Source organism: Myodes glareolus, chromosome 3, assembly GCF_982192425.1.
Source record: "Myodes glareolus chromosome 3, mMyoGla1.1, whole genome shotgun sequence".
Taxonomy (NCBI): domain Eukaryota; kingdom Metazoa; phylum Chordata; class Mammalia; order Rodentia; family Cricetidae; genus Myodes; species Myodes glareolus.
The window spans coordinates 88,626,688-88,652,585 of record NC_142028.1 but is presented as its reverse complement, the minus strand read 5'-3'; the positions used below and the strand labels follow the sequence as shown (position 1 = coordinate 88,652,585).

The window sequence follows — 25,898 nt, the reverse complement described above, 5'->3', positions numbered from 1 at the left end:
TCTGATCTTTCCTCATTAAAAAAATAACACCCTCTGAGGTTTTTTTTCTTCTTCTTCTTTTCCTGGGTTTTGTTTGCATTATTTCATGCGTATGGGTGTTTTGTCTGCATGTATATTTGTTCTTGTTGGAACATAGTAGCCACAAAAATCAACTTTGACTACCTTCAGGAGATTGTTGTTTCCTTATAGAAGGAGGAACTGGAATATGTAGTGATATTTCATTTGTATTTTGATAAATAAATAAAGCTTTCCTGAAGTAAAACAGCCGCTTTTGTCGGCCTTACAGGCCAGGCGGTGCTGACACACACCTTTAATCCCTGTAGCCTCACTAGTTTGCCTTGAATACCAGTTGGCACTCGCCTTTAATACCAGCACTAGAGAGGACTATAAAATAGGAGGAGACAGCTCTCAGTCAGTCTCATTCTGAGATTCCTGGAAGCAGGATCGCCATTTTGGACTAAGGTAGAGCTAAGAGCCAGTGACTGGCTTTTTTGCTTTTCTGACCTTTAGATAAGTACTATTTTTTTAAAATACAAATGAAATTTCACTACAGGAATGAGTCATCAGAGATTGAGCCATTACCTTCTTTACCCTCTTCCCTATTGTATGCAATTCTTTCCCATCTGGACAGAGTGTGTAGTGTAGATGATTAACTGAAGGGGGAATGTCATGTATGAATCTATAGGGAGTCATTATCCATTCTGGGATGAAGGTGAGAGGTGAGTGAATAAAGTGAAAAGAGGCATAGGGATTGGCAGCAGAGGTATTCTGTAGTGGACACTATTAAGAAAATGCTGAACAATGCTAAAGAAGTTGTGATGATCTTTTTGAAAATTGACCATGAGAAAGTCTAGTTTTTCCCGGTGGTGGAACAGTGGCTTTATTGGGTTGAGCATGTCCATGAAGCAATAATAAGTAGAATAACATAGAACAAAGAAGTTACTAGCAGTAGAGAGGAAGCTTTCAAACCCCACGTCACCTAAACTTCCTGTAGCGTGTTCCTACCTTTAGGGGGTGGGTGTTTGTTTTTGTTTTTTCGAGATAGGGTTTCTCTCTGTGGCCCTAACTGTTCTAGACCACACTGGCCTTGAACTCAGAGGGATCCTCCTGCCTCTGCCTTCTGAGAGCTGGGATTAAAGGCGTTTACCACACTGCTTGGCTGCATGTTTATACCTTTAATGTCCGTGTTTTCTCTTGAAGATATCAGATCCATCTGTGATGGTCCACATTTCATGTGAAATCTCAGTGGGGATCTCCAGTTGCCTTTCTCAAGAGACAGTTTCATGCCTTTTGGGGGGAAGGGGTCTTTTTTATTTTGCATTAAAGAAAGTCAGGCACTAACCTCAAGAAAAAAGACTTGGTTTAGAAGTGAGTCCACTTAGTTCCTGACACAGTTTTTATAGACCTTGTATGTTTTCCCCCCTTTTCTTAAGGCTTTGTTTCTCAGACTTCATTGTGAGTTAGGATTGCCTTTGCTAAGCACTGAGCTCTGTCACTAGAGTTTCCACTCAGTAAGTATAAGTTGGGACCTAAAGTTGTTCAATTTCTAACAATTTCTCTAGTGGTGCTAATGCTGCCATTGCAAAGAATCAGAAGTGTAGATACTCTAAAAACATCAAAAGTTGATTTTCTGGTTTTTAGGATTTTATTTTTATTATTTTAACTAGCCAATCAAAACTCATTGTTAACTAATTTTTTCCAAATCTTGTATATATTGTTTATATTACATCTCATCCATTATTATTAATATTTCCCATCCAGTCCTATGTAAGCTCCTAGCTATTATTAACTCATTCATCCTCACAATTCTGCCATGAGGTAGGTAATTGGTTTTATGACAGAGAGCAGAGTGAGTTTACCCAAGAAGATAGTGAAGCTAGACATGAACATAAGATGTGTATCACTAGATCTTTTTGTTATGTTTAAAATAGGAAATCATGGTGGGCTCCATGTTTCAAGCTGAGATTCCAGTTGGCGTTTGTAGATACAAAGAAAATGAAAAAGGTGAGTTATAGTAATGTTACATACCTGAGCTTTTGATGTGATGAACTGATTTTGGAGCGGTGGTGTATGTTCGTGTCTAGGTACACTCACCTGTTTCATGTGGAGGCCAGAGATCATTTTTGAGCTCCTTGCTCTGTTAGCTTTTTACCTTAAGACACAGGGTCTGTCTGGCTAGATTGGCTGGCCAGTGGGCATCTTTATATTCTTCCTAGTGCCTGGATTACAGATGCTCACTGCTACTCTGGACTTCACACAGGGTGCTGGGGGTCTAAACCCGTGTTCTCAGGCTTGTGCAGCAGGTATCCACAAGCTCTGGCCTGTTAATTTACATATAAGATAAGGTAAAGACACTGCAACCTACTAAATAACCCTAATAAGAGAAGCACATCCGTCAGAGCTGGTCACTGTAGAAAAAGCACAGTGATTGGTCCTCCCTAAAATGACTACTGGAAGCTCTTGTCTTAAACTTCACACAGTCCTGTAACTAGAGAACAAGCAGAAATGAAGACCTCATTGTCTTTTGGAGCTCCAGCAAGTTTTGGAATTAAGCCCCTATTGACTCAGCTTGAGTCACGTGCCTGGCCAGAAAAATAACACTTTTCAGAGATATAGGTGGAAACTTATCTTTGCCTTAGCTCATAATTTATTTGTTAGTGGCATTAGTGTCTGTCCTCTTCAGACCATATGAGAATTTTGGCTTTGGTTTTCAGTAAGTGGTTATCAATATACAGCTTTAATGAGATATAATTTGCATACCATACTCTATAGAAGTAATTATAGGCCTGTGCCTCCATTCCCTTGTTTTATGTACTATTGAGGATCCAGCCCAGGGCTTCATCATACTAGGAAAGTACTCTGCCAGCTGAGCCCAGGGTCCAGCAAAAGGCTGTTTCTGAACAGGTGTTGGCCAGATAAAAAGCATCCTTTTGTTAAAAGGTCACAGAACATTTATTTTTTTGTTTTTAGAGTTTGCTTTGAGGTTGGGTCTTGCACTCTATAGCCCAACTTGGCTTTTATAGTGGTGTATTATTGTGTTTAATAAATAAAGCTTGTCTGAAAACCAGAGGGCAAAGCAGCCCTACTAGTAAGCCAGAGAATGGTAGCACACACCTTTAATCTTAGGACTCAGGAGGAGACAGAGGAAGAGTTCAAGAACACCCTGGGCTATACAAGATTGAAGCTGTCTAAAAGAAACAGCTCACACAAAGTTGGTCCCAGCACTTGGAATCACAGGCCTTTAATCCCAGCACCAGGGAGTTGGAGACAGGAGCAATGTGGCTGGGCGGAAATGAGAATATAAAGGGGAAGAGATAGGAACACAGTGGAGTATGGAGTGGAGAACATTGCAGAATCACCCTTTTGTCTGACCTTTGGTAGAGGTAAGCTCTCTCTAGTGGCTTGGCTACTTTACTTCTTCAGCTTGAACTCCAATATCTGTCTCTGGGATTTTATTATTCGTGCTGCAGGGTTTGAGCTCCCTGCCCCCCACCTCCCAGGTTAGTGTTCACTAGTGTTCACAAGTTTGGGTTTGGGTTTTATTGATGTTGTTGTTGTTTGTTTGTTTTAGGCAGAGTCTTACTGTTTCTAGGTATTCTCAAACTCCTGGGATCAGGCAACCCTGCTGTTTGTTTCCTAATGCCTAAGATTATAGGCATACTGTTACAGCACCTGGCTTTAGTTCTGATGTGACAAAAATGGGGAAGTGCGCAGATGTAGTCTGCCTTTAGGACAGGTTGAATAGCCTTTATCCAGAATACTTGTTTTTCTGATTAGGAATGCTCAGCTGTGTGATAGAAGGCTATGTGAATGTGATGTTTTGAAAATATGTCAGTGTCTGTGGTGAGCTCCAGGGTTGTTTGACACTGCTGATGTCATAACTTTTCATAACTAAGATATACTAAGCCAATCACATTCTTTCTTAGACATTAAAAATGGAATAAAATTGGCAATATATAAGTATACATTTATTCATTAGAAACTATTTTTCTAGATTACAGAGGTTTGTGGCATTATAACTGTAGCTCTCAGCGTCTTGTGTCAAATATTTGTTTTTTCCTCAAATCACAATACCTAGCCCTCTCCTAATTCTTGTATATAGCCCTTGCCAACTATATATAATAGATTATGTGAGATGGTTTTGATGGTTTTTCTTGTTTATGTAACACGTTCGATTTGGTTCCTCTGAATTTTTCTTAGTCTATTGCAGTATGAGTACCTAGTTAAGTATGGCCCGCTGACCAGCCTCATCAGATTCATCTGGGGTGAAGTAGCAATCTGGGGTCTCATTTAATGACTGCTGAGTCTGTCTTTGATAAGATGCCATACGCTTTCCTCCTCCACCCTTTGCTCATACACTAGTGAACTCCTGCTAGTTTACATTTGTGTGCGTGTTGTCTGTGCAGTGTCATTAGAGAGACCTCTGTTGCTCTCACCCTGTTCTGACTGTACTGTAATTGTCTAAAATGCAGTGTTATTCTGAGGTCCCTGACAGAATTAAAACTATCTGTTCATCCTTAAGGAGACTGACTTTGTCATTTGGCGCCACCTGGTGATGGTCCTCTACCCAGTTTGAGGATTTGCAGAATATTGTCAGTGATTCCAGAAATGTCTTGTGGCTAATTTGCGCTATCCCGTAGGTTTAAATGAGGTATGGAGAATGCTGGGATTCAGAGACACACCCCTTCATTTCCTCTGAGACATCTTTAAAACTTAGGAGTGAGGAATTGGTTCCCTTCACAGAACAGCCTGAGCAGGGAACTATGTCCAAATTCACTTAGCAAGGGCATCAGCATTTCAGTTCAGGTGTTTATGCTGACAGAATAAAGAATGGCAGAAGGCTATTTTTCTACATATTGTCCTTTGAGATATATTTCATAGAAGAGTATATATTGTGAGAACCAGGAAAAGGTAGGAAGTTTTTAAAAGTACATGTGTATGGATGGAGGAAGAAAGTAATTTATGTGAAGACAGTTATGCATTACCTAATAGACAGGAGATTGTTAAGTAACTGCTACTCCTTTTCTCAATACAAGGAATTTTGAAAGTCATCAAGTGATTTCCTTTTTATTAAAGTTTAAGTCTTTTGAGGCCTTACTAACTTTGTTCAGCTGGATGTCCTCACTGCCTCCTGTCATACCTCTCCACCTTCCATCCAAACTTGTCAAGAGCTTTTGCTTTATTTCACTTCCCACTAACCTTCCCAGCCTCAGCTGCAGTCCTTACATCTTCATGTCCTTGTAAGTAGACCCAACAGGCTTTTTTTCAACCCTGGTCACCCTGGGATGTAACCGGGCACTTGTCATGGCTCCTGAACTATCACATTTCTGGCACTTTGAGCCTGTTGCTTCTTGGTTTTATGGGGTTTCATTGTCATTTGAACTCTCATAAGACACTGTCTTAAGGTCATATTCCTTTTTTTAAAAAATTTGGTGGGATTTAGACTATTCTTATTACATTGGAAATTATGTTGAAACTTAAACTTTTCAAAGCTTGTGACTTATGTGAAAATGATTGTAGCACATGTGCAGGCACATAAGAAAAAGCACATAAGAAGACACGAGAACAGAGGTCCAAGCCTGAGGACCTTAGTTTGATCCCTGGTGTTTACATGTTAAAAACTGACTCCCGACAGGTGGTGGTAGCTGCACACATTCTCCATCCCAGTTCTCTGGAGGCAGGTGAATCTCTTGAGTTTGAAGCCAGTGGCGTATAGAGCAGTTCCAGGATAACCAAGGCTATACAGAGAAACCCTATCTCAAAAAAAGAAAGAAAGAAGAGCTGACTCCTATAAGTGGTCCTCTGACCTCCACATGTGTGATGTGGCACATATACAACATATAAGAGAAAACAAATGTAGTTTAAAAACACTTGAATTACTTGTTTACTATTATGTCTCTATACAAATAATGTCTTTTTGGCAGTTTTGATTAATGTTTTGTTTATGGCTTTAGTATATGAAAACGATGATCAGCTTCTGTGGGACCCAGAATATTTACCAGAAGATAAAGTGATTGTATTTCTTAAGGATGCATCTAGAAGAACAGGTGATGAGAAAGGTGTAGAAGCAATTCCTGAAGGATCTCACATAAAAGACAACGAACAGGTACAGTTGTCAGGAACAACTGCTTGGGTTTTCCTCATAAATGACAGTCCTCCATTGCTCAGTGTAGTTGCTCTGTCTACCTGAACTCCTCTTCTGTAAATTGGAATCAGCACAAGGCCTCCTGTTGATCAGCTTACATCACTGGTGTAGTTTCTGCCCCAGTAAAGAGAAATTTATGTGTACTTTTCGTAGTGCTTTTTGTTTTCTATTCTATCTCCATGAGACTCCACATTTGTGTTGAAGTTTGCACCTTCATCACAGATAATTCCATTGTGATATGGTCAGGCTAATACCTACTTTGAATCTTTTATAACAGCATTTTATAGAACCTTGTCATTGTTTTTCTTTCTCAATTTGTTTAAAATTATATTGGGACTCTCAGAAGGCTACAAAGAATTACAGCTTTAACAAAATGATATTTTATGAGATTTATTCATATGCTGGAATACTCTGGTCACCAGGTTACATAACCTATGTTGTACATGGTGAGAGGCATAGAAGGTTAGGATTGAACTCATCTTTTTTTCCTTGGTGCTCTGTATGTTGCTTTCACTAAAATTGAACCAGAAAGCATAGAAATAAACAGATGATTCAGAAAAATATGCTCTTTTAAATGAGCATCAGGCTGAACTGTTGGTAGTCTGTGAGTCTTACATAGAAACCTTTTCTTTTCTAGGCTTTATATGAATTGGTTAAATGCAGTTTTGATACAGAAGAAGCATTGAGAAGATTGAGATTTAATGTCAAAGCAGCTCGAGGTAAGCATATGCTAGACTTTGGTTTCATGACTTGGCTGAAATTTTAAATTTAAGCTTTACCTAAATATGTCTTCAGCTTAATAATTAAAGCCTTTCAGTAGATATTGCAGCGTATAAATGTCACTCAAGTTGTTACAGGGAATGGGATTAAGATTGTTGTATTATACAAAATTAGGGCATTTAAGTGAAAGTCTAAAATTTATGCCTTATAGTTTCAAAATATATTTAAAGATTTTCTTCTTTGAGCTTCATAATAATCCTATGAGCTATGTAAAATAACACTTAAACTGCCTAACTTTAAAATTGTGAGACTGCTGGTGAGGTGGCTCAATGGGCAAAGTGGTTGTCACTAAAACTGAACAACCTAAGTTTGATAGCTGGAAACCATGTAGGGGTAGAAGGAAAGAACCAATTCCATAAAGTTGTTCCCTGGCCTCCCCACACATGCTGTAGTGCACATAACCCATACACAAAACACTATAATGTGGCTGAGGCAGGTGTAATTCATAAATAATAAAGCTGTAGTTGAAACCCGAGTTTTTCCTGATACACTCTAAATTTGAAAGTACAGAAAGTACTATGTGTATCTATAGGTAGGACAGTGGTGGGTCATTTGTGTACTTGGCGTCAGTCTGAGGGTTCTTTATCTCCGAGTACCTATCCACGTGAGTCTCAGTCATCATGGTCTTGGGAGTCTGGTGGGGAGGCTGAAAAATAGTTGCTGATCTTCAGAGGAGAATTAGAGGATATTGTTAAGGCCTATTGTAGCTGGATATAATCTAATTAAGGTGAGAATTTGAGGGGAAACTTTGGAGAACAAAATATTTTTGCTGATGAGTAAACGAGGAAAGAGGATGAGATAGGGGGCAGAATCCAAAGTAAGAAAGAAGAAGCTGAAGGCATGCAAAGGTGGCTATTGACAGTTGGACCGAGAACTGAGCAGAGCTGAGAAGTGGCTCATAGTAGAAGCATTACAAGTTGGAAGCCTGGCTGGAACTATAGCAAGACCTTGTCTCCCCAGCAAAGAAGCAGTAAGTGGTCCAAATTTGAGATTAGAGAGTTAGGGACCAATTTTTATCAATCGGGAATTTTTAACACTATCTTTTGCAGTGACCAACATTAGCACTCAAGGGTAAGTTAAATTTTTTTTCCAGAAAGTTACATTTTTTTTAAAAGATTTATCCATTTATTACATATACAGTGTTCTGTCTGCATGCATGCCTGTATGCCAGAAGAGGGCACAAGATCTCATCATAGGTACTTGGGAGGCACCCATATGGTTGCTGGGAATTGAACTCAGGACCTCTGGAAGAATAGCCAGAGCTTTTTAAACTCTGAGCCATCTCTCCAGCCCACATTTTTTTTTATTTCAATTTCTTTATTGTATATTTAATAGTTTGCTTTTATCTCCTCATTTTGTCAGAGGAATTATCTGTGTGGACAGAGGAAGAATGTAGAAATTTTGAACAAGGACTTAAGGCCTATGGAAAAGATTTTCACCTGATCCAGGCTAATAAAGTAAGTAATAATTTATTTAGAGTTTTTGTAAAATTGTAATCTTTTGGTTTACAACTACTTAGAATAAACATACATAGACTGCCTGACATATTTGCCAGGTGATTTTTCTTTTTTTCTAATTAAAAAAAAATTTTTTTTTTGTTTTGCATACCAGCTCCAGTTCTCTCTCCTTCACCTCTTCCCACTTTCTTTCTCCCCATTCCACCCCACATTCACTCCTCAAAATGGGTAAGGCCTCCTTGGGGAGTCAGCAAAATCTGGCAAACCAAGTACCCCTCCTCCTGAATCAAGGCTGAGCATGGTATCTCCACCATTAAGGATCGGTCCTCGTCCCACTGCCAGGGACCCCACAGACTGCCCAAACCACAGTAACTCTCACCTAGATTTAGAGGATCCCATGCAGATTTCCTAGCTGTCAATCCAGAGTCTGAACTCCCTTTGCTCATGTGATCCTTCCTCTCTTCAACTGCACTCGAGGACCTCAGCCCAGTGCTTGGATGTGGATCTCTGCATGTGCTTCCATCAGTTACTGGGTGGAGGTTCTATGAGGACAGTTAGGGAAGTCACCCTCTGACTACAGGGAAGGCCAGTGCAGGCTCCCTCTCCACTGCTGCCAGGAGTCTTAGCTGGGGTCAGCCTTGTGGACTCCTGGGAAAGGATTATATATTTTTTAAACAATGTGTTTTTATTCATTCTTGGAGAATTTTATACAATATATTTTTATCATATTCTGTCCCCTCCTCTAAGTCTTCCCAAATCCTACCCAACCAATTTTATGTTCTTCCCTCTCTTTAAGTGCATGCACACGCATGCCAGTGGTGCAAACACAGCACCCATGGAGTCTCAGTTTGTCTTAGCTGACCGCTACCGACTGTGGGCTGCCTCTGAGTGTGGTTAATAGAACCTGTTGCTCCATTGAAGGAAACATTTTGCCTTCCTGCAGCTATCCATTGCAAATACCTCTTTAAAATTTTTTAAATCTGAAAATATTCTTAACATCAAATTTACAGTGAAAATAATGGTGTGATGTGTATGAGTGTGCTGTAGTGTGCATGTTAAAGGGCAGCTCTGGATCTGGTCTCGCCTTTTAGAGTCAGTTTCCCTGTCACTCTCCCCCATAGTGCATTGGAATTGAACTCTGACTGTCAGGCAAGCACCTTAGCCTTCTGAACCATCTTACTGCCTTTGATTAAAATATTTTTTTTATGGTTACCTAAGTCCTAAATGATCTTAAATCATATTCTTAAATGATGTTTTTCAGAGGTATCTATCACAATAGCCTTAGGTGATGGTTTGCTGTCCTATAAATATCAGTCATACAGTATATATTCTGAAGAACTAAATAATAACTTTCAGACTTGAGCATTTAATTCTTTTCAAGTGTTTTTTAAATTATACTTATTCATGAGTGTGGGAGGGGGCATGTGAGTGCCACAGTGCACATGCGCTAGTCAGAGGACAACTTTGTGTAGTGGTTAGTGTCCTCAGCAAGTACCTTTACCTGAGACATACTGCCAGCCTTTGGGTTTTTGTTCTGATTGTTTTGACATAGAGTCGCACTATTTAGCTCTGACTGTCTTGGGCTGGAGAGATGGCTCAGCAGTTAAGAGCATTGCCTGTTTTTCCAAAGGTCCTGAGTTCAATTTACTAGCAACCACACTAGCAACTCACAGCCATCTGTAATTAGATACGGTGTTCTCTTGAGGAAGAGACCTGGTCAATTGTCATCATCAAGTTGGACCATGAAATCCAATATGGACAAGTTCAACAGAACTGCCATATACAGGCTGCCCATGCATGCTTTAGCATTGCCAGAGCATAAATTTCATTTCAATTTTTCCAAATTCAATCTTGGAACTTACTATGTAGACCAGGTTGACTTCAAACTCCCATATCTGCCTGTCTCTGCTTCCCAAGTGCTAGAATTGAGGTGTGTGCTACCACACCTGGTGGGTTTTTTTTTTTTAACAACAGAATTCTTATAGGATTTTAAATAGTAACCCACCATTTTACATAAGAAAAAAATGAGGTACCTTTGTAGGGAGATTACAATAAAGTCTCAGCATAAATATAAAAACTCATGAACATTACTTTTCATGAATGTGATGAGCTGGACCTTATATTTTCAAATCTGGTACAGTACTGAGTATTTGGTGTTTATTGGCCATTTTAGAGTTCATTATATAATCTATATATTTAATCCACTTCAGATAAATAGATGGCAAAAATTTTCTCTCATTTTGCAAGTGGTTTATTTACTCTGCTGATAGTTTCATTTGCAATGCAGAAGCTTTTAGTTTCAAGCAGTCCCATTTTTCAATTCTTGGATTTGTTTCTTATATTGGTAGAGCCCTTTATGGAAGGTCTTCACCTGCACCTATGCATTCAGAAGCTGCCTATGGGCTTTTTCTTTTTAACCTCTGGCAGTTTCAGAGGTTCAGATTTTATAGTAAGGCCTTTGATTCATTTTGAATTGATTTTTCTACCAGATTCAGATCTGATTTCATGCTTCATTGTGATAAATTATTTATTAAAAATTTTAAATTTATATTCTCTAGATAGTCTATGAGTAAAAAGCATTTGTTCTTTGGATTCGTTTTAACCTAATTGTCACTCCTATTTGCAGTAGAGAAATACTTGTTTTATTGTAAAATATTAGAAAGGTGGTATCCTCCAACTAAAAAAACAGAATGATAATTATCATATAGTTATTGATGTGGTATTTTTCTCAGTAGATTTAGAAAGAATAGTTTTCAACATAGTTATATTCGTATTTCATGCATAATACATCATGTTCATTTGTCATGTATATTAACTAAGGAGTAGCTTCTTTTTTTTTTTTACCAGTCTGTCTTAGAGTTCCTGTTGCTATGGTAAAACACTGGTTTATTTGACTTACACCTTCCCATCACAGTACCTCATCGTCACTGAAGAAGTCAAGGCAGGAACTACAGCAGCACCCGTGAAAGAACACTGCTTGTTGTCTTATTCTTCATGGCTTGCCCAGTTTGCTTTCTTAGATAACTCAGAACCACCTGCCCAGGGTTGACACCATTTATATCAGTCAAGAACATATCGCACAGACTGGTCAGTAGGCTAGTCTGATGGAGGCGTTTTCTCTTCCCAGTGACTAGCTTGTGTCAAGTTGATGTAAAACTATCCAGTACAGACTTGAGAAGTTTTTCTTGAAGAGGCCCTGTTAAGGAGACTATCCTAAGAAACAAGTGTTTGTTTCTTACAGGTACGAACAAGATCAGTTGGTGAATGTGTAGCATTCTATTACATGTGGAAAAAGTCTGAGCGCTATGATTTCTTTGCTCAGCAAACAAGGTTTGGAAAAAAGAAATATAATCTTCATCCTGGTGTAACGTGAGTTTTCTAAACTTTCTTGGATTTTTCTTAAAAGAATTTTGAATTTTCTAGTTCTTCAGAATATAGTTTTTATTCCTTTCAAAACATTGTCTCTTGACATGTAAGACATGCAGACTTTGTTAGCTTATAAAAATGTAAGCCACTATATATGTTAACACAGCAAGCTTTAAACCAAGGTTTAGACTGTGGATTTTCATTAGGTAGTCTGAAAATGGGAAAGGACAGTGTGTTGATATTACATTTAATTTTAATCATTTTTCTTTTTCTTTGAGGCAGAATCTTGCTATGTGGTTCTGGATGGCCTCATTCTTAGCAATTTTGTCAGCCTCCAAGTGCTTGGATTGTTATGTGTGTACCACAGCCACAACTGACTTAGTTTAACCTTTGAAAACAGTAAAAGTAGGACCAAGACAAACTTGTGAAAACTGTTGGGCTATATAACCAGTAGAGGGTCATTAAAAAGGAAGGGAAATTAAATTTTCCCTTGTGCAATCTGTTTTGATCTTTGGAACTAAAACAAGATTTGAATGTGGATGTTCTTAAGAGTGGAGGAAGGGCACTGAAATATCACCAGGTTAAATTGTATCTGCTTGTTTGTTAATCATAACTTCCTAGCTGTCCTGAATTTAATATGACATATTACAGAAGTAATGCGGAACTCTAGTGCTCTGATTGAAACATTGTGGTAGCTCTGCTCACACTTTGCATGATGTGTCTTACCTGCTTAGATACAGTCCTGACACATGAAATCTTCTTAGCTGCATTCAAGCTGAGGTGATGAGATCAGTGTGCGCTAGTAAAGATGTCTTCAGGCTGCTTTACAAAGATGTACTTGTTGCATATGTCTGATTATGTTTTTAAACTCCTAGGCCGTCATGTTTCTTTGTTACAGTCATTTGTAGGTAGATGTCTTTACTGAGTACTTCCTCAGACCAGGCATTCTAAAACCCAAAGCAAAATAGCTAAAAATGTTTAAGGGAGGGCTGGGCTTAGAGCTGAGTGTTAGAGTGCATGCTGAATGAAGGCCCTCACTCAGATGGGTTCATCTCCAACACTACTCCTGAGCAAGGGAGTCAGTGAGGATGCTCCACCTTTGTCTCAAGACCGTAAACTCCTTACACCTCCTGTTCCTCACTTACTCAGAGATGGTGATCATGAGAATGGAATTTCATATAAAGGAGCATTACAAACTTTGTAATTACAAATTATCTTTGCTTATAAGTTTAACCCCTTACTAAATTTATTATTTTTTTCTGGATTATTTAGTGGTATTGTTCAAGCATTTGAATAGTACCACTATTTCATTTCAGAAACAATGTTTGGGTCTGATGGAGATATCGTTATTAGCGTAAGAATACACAGCACTTGCTGTGGTAGGGCAGACTCCAGCTCATCCAGCCTTCTTTTTCAGAAAGCCTTAGCAGAGGCCTAAGATGAGGGCTTGGCTCAATTGGCTCTGAGATGTCCAGTGCAGTAGGGTAGGCAGTGACAGTTCTCTAATAGTCCCTTGTAGTTTTTGAAGGTAGGTGTTTAACATCTTAATTTCTCCTGAGGTTAAGTTTTCTGTAGGTGGACAAGTCTTAGTTAATGTAACCCACAGTTTTGTTTGTTTGTTTGTTTTTTTGATTTTTCGAGACAGGGTTTCTCTGTAGCTTTGGAGCCTTGGTATGAGTTATACCAGTCCCATATCAGAATTGAATGTAGCCACAAATGTTTTTCCCTTGGGACCATTAGCATAGTTTTGTGGGATTTACTTTTATTCCTTTGTGCTTCTTTGAACTTTGTCTGCCTGTCTGCCTAATCTTCCATTATTTTTTTCTTTAAAAAAATGCATTTTCTATATAGGTGTATTATACCTTCTATAAAAAACAGTGGCCAGCTAGGTGTAGTATCTCACATCTGTAATCTCAGCATTTAGGAAGCAAAGATGGGAGGCTAGCCATGAGTTTGAATCTAGTCTGCTGTACAGTTTCAGGCCAGCTGAAGCTGCATAGCAAGATACTATCTTTCAAAATGAATGATAAAAATTGAAAAGTAAAGAACTGTGAGAAATATTTCTGACCTGCTTGCATTTTCTACTAATGGTTCTATCTTAAGTGGTTGTATAAAACATATGTATTTCCTTAAAGCAGTGGTTTCTCAATCTTCCTAATGCTGGGACCTTTTAACATACTTCTTCATGTTGTGGTAATCACAACCATAAAAAATATTTTCATTGCTACTTCATAACTGTAACTTTGCAACTGTTAGGAATCGTTACGTAAATATCCGTGTTTTCCAATGGTCTTAGAACAACCCTTATTTATGAAAGGGTTGTTCAGCACCCTTCCCCCCTCCCCCAGGGGTCGTAGCCCACAGGTTGAGAACCACTGCCTTAAACACTGAATATTTTTCTACCTTGTCTTAGGTCCACATTAGACTAAGTGCATCATTTAAGAGGCCTAATGTTTCCTGTTTTGTTACTTTCCATTGTTCCCCTTCCTGCCCACAGCCTCTGAGAGCTCCACTACAGGGGACCCTAGTTACCACCAGGAGGGATTGAGAGCCACATTCAAATAGGAGATATTGCTGTTCTGAATAGTACTTAAAAGTCCAGTTAACCTGAACTCCAGTAATTTTCTGATTTGTCTACCTGACTTCCTTTCTAAGATTTTGGGATTTCATTAATATAAAATAAATATGGTGATTATTATTTTTCATAGTATCATTGCCATACTCAAAAATTGAACATTTTTGAATTTGATGGCTTTTCATCTAGCTTTCTTTTTTTTTATATTTATTTATTTATTATGTATACAATATTCTGTCTGTGTGTATGCCTGCAGGCCAGAAGAGGGCACCAGACCCCATTACAGATGGTTGTGAGCCACCATGTGGTTGCTGGGAATTGAACTCAGGACCTTTGGAAGAGCAGGCAATGCTCTTAATGGAGAGAGCCATCTCTCCAGCCCCCTCTAGCTTTCTTTTGAATGGCTTTTTAACATCCTCCAGTGTTCATTCCCACTAAACTCTGTTTCTAATAATCCCTTCTGCAGTGTCTGTTCTTTTGCTGTAGCCTCTGAAGTCCCTTTTGTAGTCATCTTCCCTGTTTCTATTAATGTGTACTTCAGATTGGCTTTTCAGTTGCTTTCTAATGACAGTGTAGAGCATAGAACAGGAAGATTCTAAAAGTCATTACATTTATAATGCCAAGAATGTTATGTTGATTATTTTCTGGTCACAGTATGTTTCTGTGATATGTATTTGTTTTGTGTTTGCAACAAAGGACAACCTCAGGTTTTGTTCTTTAGGAAGTACCCAGTTTTTTTTAGGCAGGGACTTTTCTTGGAACCCAAGACTTGCCATGACTATCTGACTTGGTAGTGAGCTGCAGGGATCCAGCATCTCTGCTGTGCAGTCCTGGAGTTACAGGTGTATGACCATGTTGCAGTTGGACTTTACAGAAACAGCAGCCAACCCACAGGCCACACACAGTCTGCCCATTTCATGGCTTAATACAATAACCATGTGTATAGATAGGACACCTGGGATCTGGATCTGTATTTCATTGTAAAATAACTACCCTCAGACAAATATTTAGCCCAAATCATCTAACCTCAGCCCAGTGTCAATGATCCTCAACTGTAGTTCAGGAAGTAGTAATAAAGTTGTAAATAAGTCTGTCTATAGCAAGATGCTGATACCAGCAAATATGTCCAGGGCTTAACTCCTTATGGTACAAATTTGGCAGAAAGCTGAGCTATACAGTGGATCATCCTTTATGTTAGGTCTCAGTTGCATTTTCAGGGGTTGCTTTTAAGAATCTGAAAACCATTCTAGAAACCAGTTCAGAAATCACCCTGTACCCCTGATGACATCATCCTCGCCTCTTTGCTTACATGCACTCCAGCTTTAGTTAGGTCGTGTTGAGCCCGTCTCTGCTCATTTGAAAATCTTAAGCCAAAAAAAAGAAAGTCTTAAAGCTTGCCATGGACTTTACATTTCCTTAGCTTAGCACCTTAATATACCTCCCTACAAATTCATGGCAAAAGAAGCTTCCACAGTCATTGTTTGGATCCTGGTACAGTAGTATGGCATTGTCATGAGAGTAAGTGACAGTCAGAACATATGTGTTAATAGTGGAATGTATATTTAACTTCAGGTAATTTCGATCATCACCATTTTATTTAACGAAATAATTGTTGTGTTATTTAACTTAATCTTAAGGGATTACATGGATCGTCTTTTGGATGAAAGTGAAAGTGCTGCTTCTAGCCGGGCACCGTCTCCTCCCCCTACTGCCTCCAATAGTAGTAACAGCCAGTCGGAGAAAGAAGATGGCACTATCAGCAATAGTAATCAGAATGGTAAGCACCTAAGAAGTATATCCAGTTCTTCATAGTGAAGGACCTTTGGAATGGTCAAGGGAATTTGCTATAAACTCTAAAGGCTGCAGGTATACACAGTGTGAAACATCGGTGCACATACATCAAACATACACTGTAGAGTAATTGGAAAGAGTTATTAGTGACGTCATAAACTGAAATTCATGAAACGAGCTACACAGGGACCATTGCTTTCAGTAAATTTATGTTCAATAGCATCTCCTTACCTGAATGGGATAATGCCTAGGTGTAAGTACTGCTTTAACTTTTATATAAACTCAGGTACTTTTCATCAGAAACACTTTTCAGATAGTTTGGGAACTTGTAACATGAGCTGTTCCAAAACAAAAAGTATGTAATAATATATTTTTTTCACTTAAGTGTGTGTGTGATTTGTATGCATATATGTCTGTGTGCCCTGTGTTTGAGACCTGAGGAGGCTGAGAAGAGGGAGTTAGGTCTCCTGAGATTTATAGGTGGTTGTGAGCCTCCATATGGATTCTGGGAACTGAACCCAGGTCCTCCTCTAATCACATCAAGCATTCTTGACTGCTGAGCCATCTCTCCAGCCCTATTATGCTTTTGATATACATCAGATTCTGGTCTTTGTCCCTAAAATCCATTTAGTTCAACTTCCCATCAGCTATATAACGTAGACTTGCTTTGGATCTCATGATATGTAAGGAAACTAAGGTGTAGCCTGTGAAGACTTGGTTAGTGTCCGCTGGTAAACAGTAAAGCCACACTTCACCGTGAGTCTATTTACATTTGATGCTTTCTTTGTTCCTTGGTGAAATCATTCATGTAGCAGCTATTTTAGACTAGTTGATGAGTTTATCTTTTTTGTCCGGATATAGGTGTGTCATCTAATGGACCAGGTGAAATACTAAACAAAGAAGAAGTAAAAGTTGAAGGCTTGCATGCTAATGGACCAACAGGTGGAAATAAGAAACCACTTCATACAGATATGGACACTAATGGTTATGAAGCAGATAACCTGACCACTGACCCAAAACTTGCCCATATGACTGCAAGAAATGAAAATGATTTTGATGAAAAAAATGAGAGACCTGCCAAAAGGCGACGGATAAGCAGCAATGGGAAGGAAAGTCCGGGTTCATCTGAGTTTTTCCAAGAAGCAGTTTTGCATGGAAAATTTGAGGAACATGAAAACACAAACGACTAAGTCCTAGGTCTTTGATACTTTCTTTGCAGTTAATTCTGGTGTGACTACAATTTTCAGGGTTGGTGGGTGACCTTTAGAAAGCTGATTTCCTTGAAGCAGTTGGTTAAATCTTGACATTTGAATTGAGTCCTAACTTTAAGAAATAGGATTCATAATTCCACCTTTTTTGCAAGTTCTTGACTTCACCTTTAAGGATATAAAACATTGGTAACTTTGAATGACCCAAAGGCTTACCTGTACCTTCTCACTTGAGATACTAATCATAAATTTGACTAAAAGGTAATTTTTCCTTTTTTTTATGAGGAAGAATAGTGGGAGAAAAAAATCAAGTTTGTGTTTCTGCTCAACACCAATATTTTGACTATCTAGAAATGTCTTTACAGCAGACATTTTTCTCTCCATCCAAATTGAACTAAGGAAACCCTCATGAATCCTGAAGGTTATGCTAGCATGATTTTTATATGTAGAAGTTTAAAAATAAACCAAGTCAGGTTTGTATTTGTAAAATTGTTGACATCAATGATGTCTTTCCATATTCTTATCTGGGCTTAAGAAATACATTCTGTATTTTTCCAGATTCTTTGTAGCCTTTGAAAGATTTTTACAGTACATATGTCTTGACTGAGCTGTCCTTTCTTAATACAAAAAGCTTGTATAATTTTCTTAACTTGTACAGTTGGTAAACTTTTATGAGAGGAACTGATATTCTGAGTCTGTCAGCTTTCATTTTATTTTGCTAAGATTTTTCTAATGAATTTTTAAGTGTGTGTAGTTAACAAGTCATGTTTCTTATCCAGGTGGTAAAAGCATTCATAAAGAATTATGAACTTATTTTTTTTTCAAACTTCTACTTATGGACAAATAATTTGGGACTTCTGGAGTTCAGCATGATACTCAGATTGCAAGTTTGTTTGCATTTACTATAATTTTTAAGATTATTTTTAAGGAAAACAAAGACTGACTGTCAGCTTCAGTGCGCAAATGTCCCGTGCTGAATGCAGTTACCCTCACGCACTGTAGCACTGCCCACTGTTTTCATGACGTCAACAGAAAGGAAAGGTTCGCTGATGAGATTGTCACTTCCAGTTACAGCTGTTGACAAGTAGCAATATTGATTTTTATGAGAAGATAATGGTTTTAAGAATTTTCAGACCTTTCCAGTTACAACCAGTTAGTCAGATTTGATACTGTTTTTCCAAAATGAAACAGATACAAAATAATGGTTATTCTGTGTGATTTTTTTTTTCTTTTAAAGGGATTATCTGTGTGCACTGACCTTGTAAGGATGGGTGCCATTTTATTCTTAGTATAAAATTCTTATTAAAATGTAGTTTTATACAGTTGATAAATCTATCTCTAAACTGTTTTTTGTCTTTTTTTTTTTTTTTTTTTTTTTTTTTTTTTTTTTAAGTAAAGGATTGTTAGCTGCCTTTTCTCACACAGACACATTTCCAAATGCTGCTTCAATTTGTTCCCAACTATCAGTTCAAGAGCCAAGGCTTTTAATGACAGATCTGTGGTCCTTTAACTGACTCAGTTGTCTGATGCAGCTTGGGTAAAGGTTTGCACTGAGAATGACCGTCCAGGCCTCAGCCCCCAGAGTGTTCTTATATTTGTCCAGACTGCTTCCCGTCACCAGTGGGAACAACCTTTTCTTTCCCCCAGTCAGTATTGGAAGCCACTTTGACAACACATCATATAATTTGCATTTACTGTTTTTGCATAAATATCCCAATAAATCAGTTTCTGGTGGAAGTGCTGAGAAGCATGAGGATTTCGTTTATTTGTTTTACCGAAAAAATTAATTTATCCAGAATGGCAGTAGGTCAAGTAGCTTTAGCAGACAGCCATGGCCCCTGTCTCCCTGCTCACCCCCACCCATTTCTCTCTCTCTTTTCCCCTCCCTTCCCCTCCCTCTGTCCCTCCTTCTCCCTCTCCCTCTTTTTCTCTTTCTCTCCTTTCTCCCCTTTTTTAAGACAGAGTCTCAGTGTGTAGCTCAGGGTGACCTGGAACTTACAATCCTCCTACCTCAGCCCCAATAATTGAGATTGGAGGTGTTTCCCACCACACCCAGAAAATAGAAATCTATTTCTAAAGCAGATTTTATTAATTGAGTCCAAGCCATCCTAGCTCTTTGTCACAGATGGTCTATAGGAATGTTTTAAAAGAACAGTGATGTGCTTCTCAATCATTGCAGTATTGGAGGTGTCATGTCCATGTTTTTAAAGATCATCTGGTATACAAGGTTGTGGAGTTGTTGAAACTTGTTACAGGAACATTTTAAGGAAATTCTCAGGCATGATGGCAAATGTGCCAGATATATAAATGTTAATAAAAATCTTACTTTTCTTTTTAAAGTATACATAATGAAAGACATTCCACTAATACGTGATGCTCAGCTTTTCCCAAATATTTTATTGTTCTGTGTTTTTACAGGGATTTCACCCTTTGTCAATGCAGCCACTGTAACTTGAGAAGTCATTGCACTATGTAAACATCTTGACAATATCATGAATCTGATTTGCTTAAGATTTAGTATATTTCCTAACTCTTGGACTCTTAGTTGAGATGAGAAAAGCCTTCATTATGGGCAGGGGGTGTCGCTCAGTTGGTTGAATGCTTGTACCAGCATGCATGAAGCCTTGGGTTCCATCCCCAGTACCATATAAGCTGGGTGTGGTGGTGAATGCCTGTAACCCCAGCACTTGGGAGGTGGAGGCAAGAGAATTCAGATGTTCAAGGCCATCCTCAACTACTTAGTGAGTTTGAGGCCTGCCTGAGACACTGTCTCAAAAAGAAAAGTCTGTGTTGGTAGTTATTTAGGTCCTAGCAAAGCACTGTCATTTTTATTTGGAATATATAATATTTTACGATGTATTCTCAATAAGGTTCATAATCTGTAACTCAGTTCAACAAAATCTGTTGAGCTTTAAAATGCATTTGAAGTAATATTTAAGTAGGCATTTAAAATTATGAATTAGATGTTTTTAAATTTCTGCATAATTATTTTGCACTGTAAAATATGTCCCTTCCCCCATTTCCTTCTGCCATTCTGATATGCTCATTAAAGTATTTTTGTAAGCATACTTGTGTGATGTGCTGTAGATGTTTTGTTGAGTTGCATTGTGTTTTAATTTTGGCTTTTAGTCTCTATAGGTGCTCACAGTGCAGATGTGTACCACCCCTGTTGCCTCCATGCCCATGCTCAGTGCACTGGACAGATTTTCAGTGGTTCCTGCTTTTACTTACCCGAAATTGGATGATTATTTTCTGCCTCTTCTTTAAACTTTTTTTTTTTTATAGACAGGCAGTTTTGGGTTTTTTTTTTGGGGGGGGGGTTTGTTGGTTTGTTTGTTTGTTTGTTTGTTTGTTTGTTTTGAATCGATCTATTATATAGCCATGGCTGCTGTCCTTGGAGATCTGCCTGCCTCTGCCTCCCAAGCACTGGGATCAAGGCTGTGTGCCCAGGCCACTTAGACATGTAGCCCAAACTGGCTTTGATCTTTTGTCTCGCGTGATGGAATTTAAAATGTGTACCACTATACCTGGAAAGGCTATATTTTTGTCTTTTATTCTCCCCAGCAAGGCCTTACTCCCAAGATTTCCATTATCCTTTCTTTTTCTCTGAACTATGCAATTTAAAATAATTAGTTGCTCTCTTTTTCAATGAAGTTATACCATATATTTTGCAAAATAAAACTTGTTTTGTCACAACACTTACTATTTTATGGGCAGGTAATTGTAGTAGGAGGCTGCTTGTTCGTCCCGGCCACCCAGAACAGAAATAACCAAACAGAAACTATTAATTAAATCACCACTTGGCCCATTAGCTCTAGCTTCTTATTGGCTATCTCTTACATCGTAATTTAGCCCATCTCTATTAATCTGTGTATCTCCACGTGGCTGTGGCTTATGGGGTAAAGTTCTGGCATCTGTCTCTGGCAGGGGCTACAGGAGTCTCCCTGACTCCTCCTTTCTCCCAGCATTCATTTTAGTTTTCCCTGCCTACCTCTATTCCCTGCGCAGGCCCAACGCATTTCCTTTATTAACCAGTGATATTCACAGCATACAGAGGAGAATCCCACATCAGGTAGTCCTTTGAAATACCCGAATGTTGGTCCCCTTTCATAGGCAGCAGTTTGTACTGCCCAGCGTGCCCGTGTGTGACTGACAGTCATCAGTGGCAACCAGACAGGCTTCCCCAATGTCATCCATAGTTACTGAAGTGGCATTGTCAAAATCTACAGCATATGGGAAGAGTGGCTTCAGATTTTAATCTTTTTTTTTCTGGAAATGATTTTCTTTTCCTCTTTATTTCTCAATACTGGTCACTTGGAAAAATTCACCATAAAAATCCATCTTATACAGGATCATCTACCCAAGCAACTGCTGATTCCATGCATTTTATAATCTGAATTGACTTCTACCACACCCCCAGTGTAGGATGTATAGATATATTTAATTTTTTGTTTTTTTATTAATAAGAAATAACAGATTCAAAGGTTATTCAAGCTCCTAGGAAGACCAAGGGATTGGATCAAAGCTCAAGGTCTTTGCATGCCGACACAGCAGGTTTGGTACCAAGTCGGGCTAAATGGGACACCAAAGCTGTGTAAACTAGAACCTTTTTCCATTTTCCTTCATCTAAACTGGACTTCCTCATATTTTAAATGTCAGTAGCGACTACAGAGATGGCTCAGCCATTATGAGCACTGGCTGTTTTATCAAAGGACCCCAGGTTTGGTTTTCAGCACCCACATAGTGACTTCTGTAACTCTAGAACTCAAGGGATCCAGCAGTCTCTTCTGGCTTACTTGACCACAGTAGGTACATGTTACACAAATATACATGCAGATGAAACACCAGTACACATAATAAAAATTTAGGAAATGGCTAATTTTTATTACATTTCCATATATCTAATCTGCAAATGTTTGGGTCTCTTGTGTCAGGCACTAGGCTCCTGGTTTCAGGAATTCAGCATGTCTTTAAATAGACAAGTGCCAAGGGCAAAAATAAACACTCCGTCGGAACAGCAGGGGTAATGTTGGGAAAATGAGTTTACCCACTGCCCTAAAAATCTGGTGTAACTGGACTTTACTTTGGACCACCAGGTCCTGAATAATGACACAGATTTTTTTTTTAATAATTATGAAGGGTTGGCCTTAGCTTAGGCTTGTTCCCAACTAGCTCTTAAAACCTGAATTAACCTGTTTATATTACTCTACATTCTGCTACATACTGCACACTTGACTTTTTCCAATTCTTGCTGGTAAGACCCACCACTCTGATTCATTCCCAGAATTCCTATCTCTGCCCAGAAGTCCCACCTATCCTCTCTCTGCTTAGCTATTGGCAATTCAGCTCTTTATCAAACCAATCAGAAGGTGCCTTAGCAGAGACAGACCTTCACAGTGTACAACACTAGCTAAAATTATTTTCTTCAATTTAAGATGTGTTAGACCCTGGCAAATGTGAAATAAATGTTTGGTTACCCTACTTTTATTTTGAGACCAGTTTCTCAGTGTAGCCCTGGCCTAGAACTTGTTCTGTAGATCAGGCTGGCCTTAGATTTAGAGACATACCTGTGTGCTGGAATTAAAGGCGTGGACCATCACTACCCAGAACCATTCATTTTTAATACCTACTTCAGAGCAGGCAGTATTAAGCAGCTGTGCATAGTTCGGCACTGTCTGCTGAGCAGTGTGTGCAGAGGACCACTCAGTGGCTAAGCCGAGAAGCGTGGCCTAATGGAGGTTTGTCTTGGTGGTTAAACATAACCTTTTTCTCATCACTGCTAACATTGATTGGATGAATCAACTCAGTATATTCTGCCATAGTGCCAGGTAATTCCAAGATACTGGATTTTTATGCCTCTGTGAAAGCAGATGGATTTTGAAATACCACAAGGACCATATAGAAGGAGAGGATTCTGGGCCCTGACTTGAACAGCTTCAGATTCTAAGAAACAGGGACTGGGCTTATTCTAGTGACTTGACAGTATCTCTTTGTCTTCCCCGTGGGTCCAGCTGGGATTTGATACGATGAACATAAGAGCCAGTCATTCTGAGTGTGCCCTTTTAAATTTATTTTTTTTAATTTATATATTATGTATACAGTGTTCTGCCTGCATGTATCCTGCACACAAGAAGAGGCATCATTACAGATGGCACTGAGCTACCATGTGCTTGCTGGGAATGGAACTCATGACCTTTGGGAAAGCAGTCAGTGCTCTTAACCTCTGGGCCATCTCTCCAGCCCTTCTTAAATTTGTTGTAATAGCTTACTAATCTCTCAACACATACATTGTAGGTGATGGGGATCTACTGGGGTGGTTGAGATTTCCAACCTCTTGAGTGTGATGTTTGTGGTATATGGTATCCATTCCATTGCCTGCACTTACTTCGGGTGTTAAAAGATGGCTGCTAGTATTTTAGAAAACTATGTCTGCAAAGTTTCTTAACAATTGTGCAGATGCCGAACGCAATGAAACAGCTCAATTCTGTCAGAATTGCCTATGACTGGAAAGAGCTGGAGACACTGCTTTCATGGTTTCCTCCAATGACTCCCAGTGAAGATGGTGGCATCTTCACTGTTGTTTGTGTGCGCCTGTGACAAAGGATTCTGCCGAGGCCTGCAGGGAGGTGTGGCAAGGAGAAACATTCAACAAGCAGTGAAGTGAATGTCACCATAGCCCAAGTCACATGGGCTCCACAGAGGGCCTGAATCCATCTGTGGCTTGAATCCAGAGAAACTGTACGCTGTGACAATGTTCATTTCCTCTTGAGATACAGTTTTTTGCTGAGAAGGGGCTCGGTAGCTCGAACCTGGGGAAGCTTCTGAGGCAGTGTCAGCTGGTGGCCATGCTAATGTGCTCAGTGAGTGGATCATGGAGTGGACAGAGAAAGCCAACCGTCCTCAGAGAAAAACCACTCAAAGCCTGGCCTTGCCTTCCCTTATCTTCAAACACACCTCATACTTTATTTCTGTTCATACCAGAGAACAGTCAGATTTTATTCAGAATCCTATCCCAAAGACAGCCGTATTTATAACGCCAGTCTTTTTCCATCCCAATTCAGCCACGTTTCAAGGTGTCTCTTGATCTGGATATTTTGGTAAGCTTGTGATAAGCAAGACCCCGAAGCTGGCTCCGGGTAATGTAAGGATGGTTTGTACTGGGACTGATGTCACAAGGCTGTGAGCTCACTGGGTAAAGTCAGGTTTCTGATCTTACCTAAAACTCTCCAGCCAGCATACCAGAGAGGAAGACGGTATTTTTCAAAATATTGGGAGCACATTTGTGAAAACAGAATCAATGGTAAAAACATTTAGGTCCACATTAAAATGCACCCATAGTTAAGTTTCAGGCTAGATTTTGTTGCCAAATGAGCTAGAAATTTGATTTTCAGAGCCCTGTGGATTTCAGAATTAGGAATTTGTAGTTAGCTCCAGGTTTTTGCTAGTACTCACCTGGTAATTGGTCCCAACTGTCCTTATTTTCTAAGTAAGAAAAGCATGTGAAAACACCTAGCTGGTGGCTTTGTCATGCACTCTCTGGCCCTTCTGTAGTCAGCAGGAAGCCAAAATCTAAGTGCTGGGCAAGGAGAGCTTGTCGTGGTTCAGAGAGACCCCCTAGATTGGTGGTTCCCAACATTCCTGATGCGACCCTATAATACAGTGACTCCAACCGTAAAGTTATTTCGTTGCTCCTTCATAACTGCAATTTTCCTACTGTTATGAGTAGCAATATAAATATCTGATAATCAGTATATCTAATATGCTACCCCAAAGGTGTTGAAAACCACAGTCTTGGAGCCTTATATGCAACCCTGTCCTTTTTTTAGGATTTAGGAAGGAAAACCTAAGGCCCACTATGCAAAAATAGGACCTTGTCCAGGGCTCTGCAACCTTACACCAAGCAGCTTAGGGTTTGACCCTTTTGTGCTGTGGAACCCTGCAGGCTGTGAATATGTGTTCTCATTGGTTGATAAATAAAGCTGCTTTGGCCTATGGCAGGGCAGGATAGATTGAGGTGGGAAATCTAAGTAGAGATACAGGGGAAGAAAGGTGGAGTCTGGGAGATGGCCAGGAGCCGCTGGAGAAGCAAGGGGTGAGGTAACAAGCCACAAGCCTCGTGGTGAGATATAAACTAATAGAAATGGGTTGATTTAAATGTAAGAGCTAGCCAGTAATAAGCAGCCATCAGCCAAACAATTATAATTAATATTAATATTAAGCCTCTAAATAATTATTTTATAAGCAGCTGCGGGGGCCGGCGGGAGGGAAAGAAACTGGTCCCAGAAAGAAAGCGGGACCAGGTGAGACAGAGAAAAGCATCACCTCTGTCCTTCCCATTCACAACACTTGATAGTTTATATGGGTTTATGACAGGCCTAGTAAACCTCGGAGGCCAGAGTCTCAGGTATCTGTTAGCTACCCTTTGGCCTGTTGTATTCCTGGGTAAACAGGCTAATAATCATAGGGTGTGGCTTCCTTTTGAGCCCTTTGGAGACAGTGCAAATCATGGTAAGGATCGCCAGTAGAGAAGCCCACTGCAGATAATTCTGATCACTCTGAGCTGTGGCTTCTGGGGC

The 25,898-nt window shown here is 39.3% G+C and overlaps 1 protein-coding gene across 10 annotated transcripts in view; it reads left to right on the top strand.

Moving 5' to 3' along the window:
* The window catches only part of Mier1 (MIER1 transcriptional regulator), a 52,873-nt gene extending 32,483 nt beyond the window's left edge, over window positions 1-20,390 (top strand). For all 10 annotated transcript variants that reach the window (XM_048453211.3, XM_087904778.1, XM_087904777.1 and 7 more), the window contains 7 exons: window positions 1,932-2,004; window positions 5,955-6,106; window positions 6,783-6,864; window positions 8,288-8,382; window positions 11,624-11,751; window positions 15,961-16,100; window positions 16,976-20,390. In XM_048453211.3, the coding sequence (XP_048309168.1) occupies window positions 1,932-2,004; window positions 5,955-6,106; window positions 6,783-6,864; window positions 8,288-8,382; window positions 11,624-11,751; window positions 15,961-16,100; window positions 16,976-17,304 (999 nt within the window). In that variant the 3' untranslated portion in view covers window positions 17,305-20,390. The remainder of the gene's footprint in view (window positions 1-1,931; window positions 2,005-5,954; window positions 6,107-6,782; window positions 6,865-8,287; window positions 8,383-11,623; window positions 11,752-15,960; window positions 16,101-16,975) is intronic.
* The last annotated feature ends 5,508 nt before the right edge of the window (window positions 20,391-25,898 follow it).